Raw genomic sequence first — 12,210 nt, forward strand, 5'->3', positions numbered from 1 at the left:
GCCCCAGAGTACTCAGTAACCTGCTCTCCTTCCTCAGACAGGGGGGAGATAAAGTTTGCCTCAGAATTTAAAAGTTCCAAGAATACGAAATCCTCCGAGGCTCGTCGCCGAGTGATAGCCCGACGGCCTCGGCTTTGCCCACGGCCCCGTATTCTGCCTTTGAGGCGCTGAACAAAGTGGCACGCCCGGATCCCAGCTGATCAGCTGCTGGGCTTTGGCGGCGGCGCCCTCGGACGAGACCATTGTGACTCCTTGAGAGGGGTGCGTGAGGAGGGGAAGGGGGCGGAGCGGCCATTGTCCGGTCAGCGCAGCCTGGGGGAGGGGTAAGAGTGTTACCGAGTGAGCAGGGCCCGGGTTTCACAGCCGCCGCTGCGACTCCAGAGCCGGCGGGGGCCTCAGGTCCTTCCCCGCCCCGCCGCACGGGACATCGCTCTGGCTGGAAAGCGGCGGTGGGAGCTGCCGAAGGCCTCGGGTCTCCCTCCTCCCCCGCGGTCCTCTGTTCACCCGCACGCCCCTCCTCCTCAGCTCCCCCTCCCTGTCCTCTCTGCGCCTCTCCTGGCCCCCCCGTCTCTGCAGGCCGAGTGGTGCGGCCCGCCTCCAGCTGACCGGCCTGGAATCCCGGCTCGAAGCCCCGGAATCGCGCCCGCCCGCGCGCCCGCTCCCTCCACCTCCCCCCCGCCCCGAGCCCACCGACGCCGCCGCCGCCTCCTACCAGCGGGGCCCAGGCCCAGCCACCGCCACCACCACCGCCACCACCGCCGAGCTCCGCCGCCGCCGAGCACCATGGGAGACGCCGGGAGCGAGCGCAGCAAAGCGCCCAGCCTGCCGCCTCGCTGTCCCTGCGGCTTCTGGGGGTAAGTGCCCGGCCGGGTGGGGGTGGGCGCCGGGGCTGCCTGGGCAGGCCTCGGGGCCTGGGAGGCCGGAGCCGTGGGGACTGGGCCCAAGCCGGGCGTAAGGGAGGGCGGCAGGGGCCGCGTCCTGGGGAGGATGCCGGGTGGGGAGCTGGGGGTGGGCAGAGAAGGCCTGCCCGGCGTGCGCTGCCACCATTTGGGACTCGCCGGCCTGAGGCTCGGACCGACAGGGGCGGCCCGGGCCACGGGTAAGGGGGCAGGGCGTTGGTACCTCCAGGTGGGGCAGGGGTGTCCCCTTCCCTTGGCGTGTGGAGGCCAGTCCTTCCTCCTCCTCCACCTCCCTTAGTATGAGTTGGTGCCCAGGCACCAGAAGGGTATTTCCTCTGACTTTTCCACTTCCCCTCCTCCCTGTCCCCCAGGGACTTGCATCATCACTTCCTAAATAATATCCCAGTGTCCTATTGCTTTTAGGAAGCTGTTCACACGTCACCCATTTGTAAAAATCGAGCCCAGAACCCAGGCTGGGGTAAAGTTATAAGACTGTTGAGGTCTTACCTGTATTTAAAACACGTTACAGAAGATCTGTGAAATTTCCCTGTCAAGAAAAAAAGAAAAAAACCGACAAAACCTCCAGTCAGCCTGACTTGGGGAAGGTGAGAGCCAGTTTCCTCAACTGACTCTCAAATTCCCCTCTTAACGATTTTCTAAAAATGATAAAAATGTTCACAGTAGGCAGCGTATATTATTACTTGGCCATCCTGTGTTGGGAGGAAAAAATGTGAGGTGGGAAATCAACCCCCCTCCCCACAGTTACAGTTTAAATTCTCCTTTTAACACTTGGAGTTCATGAATTGCCACCTAACAGGTATCTGCATATTACCACATCACTAGTTCTCCCACCCAGGTACTAACCAGGCCCAACCCTGCTTAGCTTCCGAGATCAGAGGAGATCAGGCGCGTTCAGGGTGGTTTGGCTTAGAACTACATGACTAGTTTTGTAGTAAGGAAACTGGAGACCTTGAAGGCCAACTTCTGTGATTGAGCCCTTTTTTTCTTTTAAATATTATTATTATTTTTTTAAGATTCGGTATGGAGGTGCATAGTCAGGAAGAAAATGATTGTTTTGTTGAGGCCATCTTGGGAAGGTGTAGTGAAGTATTTTCTCTTTGCTATCTTCCATATTCTAGGAATGGTTAATGTAGAGATTAAGCCTCTAATTTGGGGAGTTCAGAGACAGGAAGTGGATCTTAATGTAGATTTCTGTGGAATTTGTCAAATCTAAAGGTTATGATGAAGTGGATTCTCATTTTCTCATCTTTCTGCCTTTCTCAAATATTTCCAGGTGGAAGGACATTAGACAAAAATAAGTTATGACATTGCCAAAAATTCTGAAGATGTGGAGGTATTTTAAGTTTATAATCTTCCCTTTATTTTAATTTGAAAGTAATATTCAGATCGTCTGTGAAGAGCTTTCATGGAAAATATAATTCCTATAAGAATCTTAGGAGGTAGGAATCAGTCTACTATTAGATGAGAAAACTGAGGCTTAGAGTGGTGGATAATTTGCCCCTTCACATAGGGAGTGTAGGGTGGAGCTGGTGAGCTCTTTAGAGTTCTTCATACCATAACGTTTATGACATCAGTCTGCTGTCCTGGAAAAATCTGGTATCATAAGCCTTAGATTGTAACTCATTTTAAGACATGTGGCCTAAAGAAACTAGCTTCCAGTGGCAATTAATGTCAAGGATGTATCAGAGGTCTCTTTCCTGGCAACATGTTTATGTTCTTGGACCATTATCATGAGTGGAATCCTTATTGAAAGATTTCTGTCAAGGCTCAGAAATTAAGGAAATAGAATAGGCTTTACCTTTAGCCAGCAGAGTTCTGAATAAAGCCAAAAGAGGTTGGTAGTAGCAGACAAGAAAAGTTACTGTTGTACTTGACCGATAAGTAATCAGGGCTTCTTTTTTGGTGCTTTCAATTTGGCACTTTTTATGAACTGCAATTTGCTCAACAGGGGTAGTGAGCACAAAATTAATGTTTTTATGGTGAAAAGTGTTATATTTAGTGTGCAAGTGTTTTAACCTTTCCTAAGGATCTTCATAGACAGCAGTATAGTTTGTTTTTTACACCAAAGTGTAACAGAATTGTCTTGTTCCATCATATAACTGACTTTGAACATGGGCCACGTTACTATTATGTTCATTAAATAAACATATTCAACAAGTATTTGAGTGCCTCTGGTATAACAGTGGACAAGTGAGTACTGACTCCATCCTCTGGGGCAGGGTACACAGAGAAATAAACTGACAGTTGCAATAAATTGTACAAGGTGCCATGGAGGAGCAACTACCCTAGCTGGGGTGGAGGTAGAGGAAAGTAGCCTGGAGGAAGTAACACTTTACCCTAGACCTGCAGGAAGGTTAAAAGGAGGAGAGAATGGAAATAGAGTTTCTTTCAGGCAGAAGGAATAATAGAATGGGAGAAGGCTGGGAGGTGAGAGAAAGCACTACTTGTTTGAGGAACAGAAAGTTCGTTGCGTTAATTGGGAGATTGGGGAAGGGGATCAACTAGAGATGAGGTTGGGGAGGTGAGAAGAATTGGTGTTACAGGGCCCCCATAGGTAACATTGAGGACTTTGGACTTTTATCCTGAGTGCAGTAGGGAGCTACTGAAGAACTTTGAGCAGGGAGTGATGTGATTATCTTTAATGTGAGAGATTATTGGTTGATCTTGAGAGTGGCCTGGGTGTGAGTACGTGAGTATGATTGTGTGCATCTGTATAAATGTGTTGTATGTATGTTCATGTGGTATTGCCAAGTCCAGTGATACAGAAGACCTGTCAAGGGAAGTAGTCTAGGCTATAGCCATGATGGTGGCATGAACTCATGTAATGGCCAAGGAGAATCGAAGTAGATAGATGTGAAAGCCATTCAGAAGGTACCTTTTGCTATCTGAATGGGAATGACGTATGATTCTGAAATGGGAAAGATGTGTTATTCTCTTTTACATAGATTTTCTATGAATGTTTTAAACCATTTATTTAATGCTGCTTATATACACATTCAGAAGCAGAATTTCAAGCAACGTATATGAAAGATTCACATGAAAATGTGAAATCTTCATGAAAATGAAGGCAATTATGAGGGTACTTTGAAAAGTTCATGGAAAGATTTGTATTATCTTTTAATTCTATTTGTTTCATGAACTGTTTGAAGTACCGTTGTATGTTTTCTAAAGAATTTTATGCACTATTGCACTCTGTGGAAGCCATAGGTCTACAAAGTCAGTTAGCCAGGTCCACACCCAGCCCTTTGCAGAGGAGCCTCTCCGCAGAATGTTCTGGCACCAGCAGACTAAAGGCAATTCCTTTAGGATTACTGCTCTCTCCAGTGACTCAGGCTGCAGGACTTGCTGCCCAGCATTGTCCAGTCAGGATACTAGTCAGTGAGACATGGTTAAATAGGAGAGCTTTAAGGTCTTTCTTGTGGGAACACAATTAGAAAGGAGAATACCAAGAGGAGCATACAATTCAAATGGGTTAGTGCTTAAAACACTTAGTTTTCAGTTCCCTCCCTCTTGGTTTATATTGTGTAATTGCCTACAGGTAATTAAGTTATTTTGTAGAGAGACCATCACTCCACTGGGAAACCTTGATGCCTTGGAAATTGTTGAAGATTAACCTGTTTATAAGAGTTGGGAGTTGTTTGTATACTACAAGTATATAGAATGTTTTTAGGATTAAAAAAGTTCTTTCCCTGAGATAAGGATTTAAAACTTTTAGTCAAGTATGAGCATTGTCTTAACTCACTTTAGGCATTCAGTAATCAGGCAAAAAACATACTCTTTGATAATTGTCATATATGAAATAAAATGGTCAGAACATTTTCTTTAGTAGAAATACATACATATACAAAAGTACTTTTAAACTGCACACATGTAAGTGGTATTAGTTGAAGCTGCATTTTTACATTGTTTAGACATTTGAAATGTACTGAGGCATCTAGATTCTTCACAAATATTTTCAAAAGTTGTTGAAAGAGCAGACCTAGAATATTATAGAAAAGACAGGAAGGAGAATAAGAATATACTATGTGTATTATAGGATAATAGAAAGGGTAATTAGGATGGAAGATTAATTCTACTTATTAAGTGTAAAATTCCAATTACTGCTATTGATATTTTGCTTTCACAATTGGAGACACTCTATTGTGATGAAGTATTGTGGAAACCTTGGGAAGTATTATTTCTTTCATAAATAAATTTAAAGTATAGTAGACATAAATGTTCAGTCTGGTATTTAGAGAATAATGAAGTATTTAAAAATGGGGCTTATTAGGTGTAAACTATTACTAGGTTTTGATGATAAAAAAAGAAGCCCTTTCATTCTAACAAATCATGTCAAAAACAAATATTACATGTGTAAATTTCTTTAGGGAAATAGATTTTATTAGTATTTCATTTTTGTGATTAATTCTATTGAAGCATTTTACCTACAAACTAGATCTTCTAGATAATAGGTGTATTTTAAGTAAAGATGGAGATAGGCAGAGATGGGGATAGGAGTAATCTTAAAAAATAAATTCCATTTCTGAAATGGTTTCTAGTAGAAAGTTGATTGAAAACATAACATGATTTGTTTTATTCCACTTTATTTTTGACAATCACAAGATACTGACTAGTTTAGCTGAAATAGAATCAATATATTCTTTTTTTTTACTCTGAGCCCAGGCTTTGTGAATTGATGCAAAACATCATCTCTGATACTGTCACTGGCTAGGGTGCTTGGCTTCTAGCACTGTGTGGCCCTCACATTTGTTTTGCATCTTCAGTCTCAGTCTCCCAATTGGAACATGTTGCTACACTTCAGCTAGTTTAACCTGGGTTTCTAAGTTCATGTGAACACAGCATGAATCACTAATCAGTAAGAATGTTCATTCCAGTGATGTCGCTAATTGTCTTTCATTATAAAGCCCCCTTAAACATTCCCTTAAAAACAAAACAGCTTGTTTGTGCAGTTTTACTTTGCATCTTTGAGTATTGTATGCATCTGAAGGTACAGCATGATTTACATTAAGTATGTGCTGTCGTTATATTTATCTACTTGTCCCATTTTCCTGATTATATTTGGAGTATCCAGAAAATACCAGATATGCCCTTTTGATGTGATGGAACATAGGGAGGGAGGGAGGGAGGGAGGGAGGGAGAAAGAGAGAGTGTGTGTGTGTGTGTGTGTGTGTGTGTGTGTGTGTGTGTGTGTGTGTGTGTGTGTGTGTGTGTGTGTGTGTGTGTGTGTGTTTTAAAATAACATGGCCCTTATTTCTCTTGGTTTGAGGCCATAACTTTTTAGAATTAGATCAAGCTAGCATGTAGGACATATGGCTCTTTTGCTATTATCCTCTTCTCCACCCCATTTCCCACTCCCCGCCTCCTCCAAAAAAGAGAATCTAGTACTTTAAATCATACTGAAAAGTTTTGTCTAAAAATCTCTTAATTTTTAATGGTATCAAAGTTAACAGTTTTCACAAATTAACTTTTTCCTAGCTGGAAAAATCAGAGGACTAAGAGTCATTCAAAATGCATACAGTCCGGGGCCGGCCCGTGGCTCACTCGGGAGAGTGCAGTGCTGGTAACACCAAGGCCACGGGTTCGGATCCCATATAGGGATGGCTGGTTTGCTCACTGGCTGAGCGTGGTGCTGACAACACCAAGACAAGGGTTAAGATCCCCTTACCGGTCATCTTTAAAAAAAAAAAAAAAAAATGCATACAGTCCTTAAAAAAAAACCCCAAGAACAGTGTATAATATATTATTAACTTAGAGCAGAGTTCTGAGAGGGTGAGAACAAATACATTTTGGATTTTTTAGTGGGTCATAAGAAGGTTGTGTCTGTGCAAAGTGATGCAACATTTTGAAATCATAGATCAAGATTAAAGTTAAAAATTCTTTTCTCTTATCCAGGCCCGGGGCGGCAGGGCCACGTGGCTGAGGCTGGGAGCTGAGCCTAATAAAGTTTGCTCCACTCCCCAACCCCCAAAATTCTTTTCTCTTTTTTGAAGAAAGGTTAAGGTTGGTATCTCAACAAAGCCACATGAAGGAAGTCACTGGTTGTTACCCAACGATTGTATAATTTTAATGAAATGCTTAAAAAATCATTCAGATTCTGGCTTGTTGGATGTTGTGGGACTTTGTGTTAGAGTGGTTTGCAGAAGAGGGGCCTTCATTCCCGCTGTGTAGGTGACACTGTTGTCAGTTCAAATAGGAGCTTTGAGGAACAGGAATTCTTCTCTGGGCTGGGTCCCTATGTAACAAGATTACATTGCTGAATGAGATATTTAGACGTAAAGAAATGTCCTGTTATGTGTTACCTGTAGAAGGAAGGTTAAGGAACTTTATTTAAAGTGTTTAATAACCATAATCTAAGACGGTATTCTGGAATTGCACTGTCCAGTATGGTAGCCACTAGCTACAAGTAGCAATTGAAATTCAGATTAATTAAACTTAAATAAAATTAAAAATTTAGTTCACTAGTTCACTAGTTCACTAGCTACGTTTTAAGTAGTTCAATAACTAGTAGCTATCCTGTGAGGAACATATAGAACATTTTCATCCTTCCAGAAAATTCTGTTGGACAATGCTGTTCTAGAATATTGACCTGATAGGCAGCTAGGATTTTCAAGCCTGTTTTCTTGTGGGCTTTCCAAATTGCTTTTTTCTTATATTCTGGAAATGAGGGATTTGTTTAATTTAGCTCTGAGTTTCTTTCCAGCTCTAAAATTTTATTTCTATTGGGAGAAGCAATGCTATTGTTAATCCAGATTACTGGCAAATGTTCCTTTGGTCCGTTATGGGAATTAAAATTCCAGCATACATTAGTCTAAAATTTGAACATTTTTTTCATCTTAGCTTTGGAGTCAATCATCTTAGCTTTTTTCTTAGTACTATTAAACTGGCAACTTCAAGACCTACACAGGGAGGCGTTGGAACAATAGATAATCAATTTTTTTCTTAGAGAATTTTTTTAGGTACTCATGTTTTTGAAGGGGCTGTGACTTTTGTAGAGGAATTCTATTTGCTTTCACAAATCTCAGTCTGATATGGCAGCTTTTTATATGTGATTAGGGATCAATGTGTTGGATTTTCTAATAAATTCAAGTTCCTATATATGGAGGAAAGTGGAATGTGTTGGAATATCCAGCAGCAATGGGCAAAACCAGACTGATCTGTGATGCACCAGGCTGAAGGAATGGCACGAGATAAATGAAAATGCTGCATCATCCATGAGGCCAGGGGACAGAGCTGCAGACAGTGCTGGGCACCTAAAGCTGTTAACCAGAGGAAGGATGATGTACCAGTCAGCTGTGCTTGTTCATTCAGCTGTACTAGATGTCCTGTATTATAGGGAGGCTTGAGTGTGTGTTAGGGAAGAAGAATGTCCTGGGAGAGGTCATTGATGCTGCTCCCTATGACTCTGGCCTTGGGTGGGGGTATTGGGGTGGAACCACGCACAGCATTTTGTTTTTCTAGTTTGTGGACAGGCTGTATTTAGCCTTATTGCTGCCTTAGTAATAGCCTGGCAAAGAGTGAAGTTAGTGATGTACTTAGGATCTTTGAGGAGTGTCTTTTCTCATTGCTTTCTGCTGAAGTGGAATGATGTGGAATAATAGCTATTCATGTCTTATCTACTTCTTGGACTCTGTCACACTGGTAAGTTTAAGTGCATTTAAATAAAATAATCACACTCTCAGCCACACTTCTTGGTAGGAGAAGCATTCTGACCATTCAGGAGTATCACAAATACTCTTCCCACAGTTGGATTCTTGAGCCAGGCACTTGATTTTCTCTTTCAGGCTTGCTTTGGTAGCATTTCTGAATGCAGTTCAAGAAACTTCCTGTAGCTTATGGTATCTAACTGGAAGGGTGGAGGAAGGAAGTTAGGGAACACAGAGTAGGTGCAGGGCTTTTCTGTCATGTCTGTCTTTTTCTGTCATTTCTTTCAATGCTTTTGCCTAGATCATCAGGTCATCGTTTTTTAATTTCAGCCCTCTCTACCCTCTCTAGGGTGCTATATTACATGGATAGATGTGCTGGCAAGAGTTATATCTTGAAAAGATTTATGAATGAAACACATAAAGTTGACTGAACAATACAGACATTGTTAAACTGGTCAGAAGTGTATTAACTAGCAAGAAATAATAAAAAATAAACTGGAGGTAGAAGAAGGTATGGTGTATTTCAATGTGAGTTGTTTCTAGGTTTATGATTTCTTGATTTCTGTGCCATGGATGGTATTCTTTTCCTTCTTCATTTACCACTGAAACCCAGAAAATGGTTTTTCAAGTGTTTTTGTGTTTGCATATAGAACTTTGCCTGTATATACAAAATTTCCACAGTGTATGACTTTACTACATATAGTTTTATTTAGTTTGCCTTTCCCTTTTAATGTAACTCAAAGGTATGCTACTCACCTTTAAAAGAAGAGGAATGTTCTTGGATGTTGACCTGCAAAAATCCTTATATATTATGGGAACTTTTAAAACATTATCTTGTTGATGTGGGGGGACATGTTCATGTAATCTCTGGGGCCTATATTCCCTGTTTCTGTGTATCATTCACTGTTAATTACCTCTCCCTGTCCCCCCTTCCCTACTAGTGTTGTAGCACTTCCAAGATGTGTTTAAACCATGCATTTTATCTGTAAGGCTAATCTTTTTCTTCATTGCATATTGGGCAGGATCTAATCAAGGAACAGTTGCTGTGACTTAGATGATGACAGTCTTTGCAGATGACAGATATAGTTTTGAGTAAAAGTGTGGAGTATTGCACTGTGTATACTAGAATCTTTAGGGGTTTATAATCTCAATAATGTCAGTATGGATTAATTTAGAAAATGATAGCCACCATAAATCCTAATCTGTGGTAATATGTGTCTGTACAGACTGCATTTTCTTATCCTTCGTGTTAAACTATCTAGAATTAGGTATTCTAATATTGTAGTTGAAATCCCCCTAAATTTACCTGAATAGTTTTCACTGTAGATAAATTAGATGCTTACCTTGTTTGTGTGTTTGGATGGAGCTAGGGACAGGAAGAATGGACTGTGTTGGTTTGTGTTTAAATTTGGGTTGCAGAAAAGTCACTGGACAGATCTGTATCAGACACTAGATTTGGAGGTAAGATGAAAGGGTAAGGACACAGGAGGTGGTCATGGAGGAGACTGGAGTGTGAGGGGATAAGGATGGGAAGTAGGGGGATGTGGGGTGGTGGTCATTAGGAATGAAGATGCTTTGTGGCCACCATCTTCTAGTCAAAATATGAGAGGCGGTCACATCTGTAATGACGGGAGAAACTAATGAGAACAGGTGGTAGGTGGTGTTAAAGAAAACATTCTTTTTTTGAAGTGTTAGGTTGTGAGTCCCCTGGGGTCTTATAGGTAAGTTCTAAAGATCACAGGATGAGAGCTGTGATGCAGATTTCAAACTGAAGTTAAGTGGAAATAACAGGAGCTTTCAGCAAAGTTGGTGTTTCATCTGTTGGAACTCCATGGGTTCTTTCTTCTGCCAAACCCAGAGGCACCTTCTCAGCCAGTTAAAGGATAGTGCTCGGTGATGTCTCTGCAGCAGGCTGTGGAGACTTAACATACCTTCTCTTCTTTATTGGTACTGCCACAACCAATTCCATTCCTGGGATTGATTTTTCTTTTCCCCCAAGCCTAGTGGGGAATTCAATAAAGTTTCGCCCATCTTCTGCTTTATTTGCTATTGGAAAAAACTTGTTCTTGGAAGAAACTCACACAAACCCTTCTTTTTAAAAAGATTCTATAATGAATACATATGGGGGAAGTTACAATAAATCTTAGAGAATTTAGTAGTAGTGCTTCCTGGGGAAAAGGACCTTTCTTATTTGCTTTCTTATTTGCTGAAGGGCCCTCTCTCGTCAAACCCAAGCTTCTCCAAAACTCCTTCCAAAGATGAAGGGCATGCTGATTTCGTATCTTCAGAAAACCAACTAAGCTCAGTGGCTAGGTATGGATTTTGGAATCAAAGATCCAGATTGGAATCAAAGACCTGGGTTTACCTCTCTGCCTCTTTTTCTTTAAAAATAATTTCTTAGAGTTGCTTTGAGATTTAGTGAGCTCTAATGCCTGTCAAGCCCATGCCACAGTGCCTGGTTGTCATGGTAATTATTACATTTATTAAGGGATAGCTTCCCAACCCTGAATGAAGGAGCATTGGTGGCAGATTAATACATGCAGAACTATCTTACCTCAACTGGGCAATTTTCATTTATGGTGATCTTCAGACTAATACCACCTACTTAGTTGATGGGGTTTCTGACCAGCCTTTGGCCCCTTTCGCCCCTTTGGCGATTTTCCAGAGCCAATCCCTTGTTCAGCAAGCATTTGTTAAGCACTCTGTTGTGTCTTTAGCTCTGCTAGGCATGAGATAACTTGTTCTGACTTTTGCCCTAGGCAAGCTCACTTTCTAGAAGGGTATGGGAGATCACTGAAGGGTATTGTGAGAAGAACACTGATAGGACATTTTACCTAGACTGGAATTGGAGGATGGCCAGAAGGGCTTCTCAGGCAGGAAATAGTGCTTGACCTGGGTATGAAAGATGAGTAGTAGTTAACCATGCAAAGATGGTGAGGAAGGGCTTTCCAGGCAGGGGAACAGCTTGTGCAGAGGCACATAGGAGTGAGAAAGCATGCTGAATTCAGAGAATTGCAAAAACAACTCAGTGTGTTAGCTGCAGTGTATGGCAGGAAGCAATATGAAGCTGGAGAGATGAGCAGGGGCCAGTTATGAAGGTACTTGATTTCTGTGCCCATTGCGCTTAAGGATTGGGAAGCAGTTGAGAATCCTTTAAAGATTTTAAGTATGGATGACAGATGATATTTATGTTTTAGAAAATTTATTTTGGCAGCAGTGTGAAGGATGAATTGGATTGTATAAAAATGGAAGTAGAGGGTCCAGTTATAGCACTTAAACCTTTTTGGGCCATGGATCCCTTTGGCAATCTGGTGAAATTTATGGACCTCTCAGAATAATGCATAAAATAAAACATCTGTGATTACAAAGGAAACCAATTAGATTGAAATACATCTGTCCATGAACCTTGGGGTCTGTGGACCCTAGCTGAAGCGACCCTGAGAGAATGCTGCAGTAGGGGAGCAGGGAATTAATGTAGGCTAAAACCTGGGACAGTGGATACTGAAGAGGAGGGCTTGAGTATAAGAGCCGGGACAGATTGGGGGGTGATAAAGGAAATGATAGGCATCAGGGTTTCTGACATGGTCTGCAGGATGAAAGTGATGACAATCACATATGGTGGTTATAGAAGTTCCTCCACTTACATA

At 42.0% G+C, this 12,210-nt stretch overlaps 1 protein-coding gene across 3 annotated transcripts in view; it reads left to right on the forward strand.

Moving 5' to 3' along the window:
- Positions 1-321: 321 nt before the first annotated feature.
- Positions 322-12,210, forward strand: part of ZFAND3 (zinc finger AN1-type containing 3) — a 346,720-nt gene continuing 334,831 nt past the window's right edge. For 2 of the 3 annotated variants that reach the window (XM_063097510.1, XM_063097512.1), the window contains exon 1: positions 322-854. In XM_063097510.1, the coding sequence (XP_062953580.1) occupies positions 784-854 (71 nt within the window). In that variant the 5' untranslated portion in view covers positions 322-783. The remainder of the gene's footprint in view (positions 855-12,210) is intronic. The other variant, XM_063097511.1, reaches the window with a different exon arrangement.

This window comes from Cynocephalus volans, chromosome 5 (assembly GCF_027409185.1).
Source record: "Cynocephalus volans isolate mCynVol1 chromosome 5, mCynVol1.pri, whole genome shotgun sequence".
Lineage (NCBI taxonomy): Eukaryota > Metazoa > Chordata > Mammalia > Dermoptera > Cynocephalidae > Cynocephalus > Cynocephalus volans.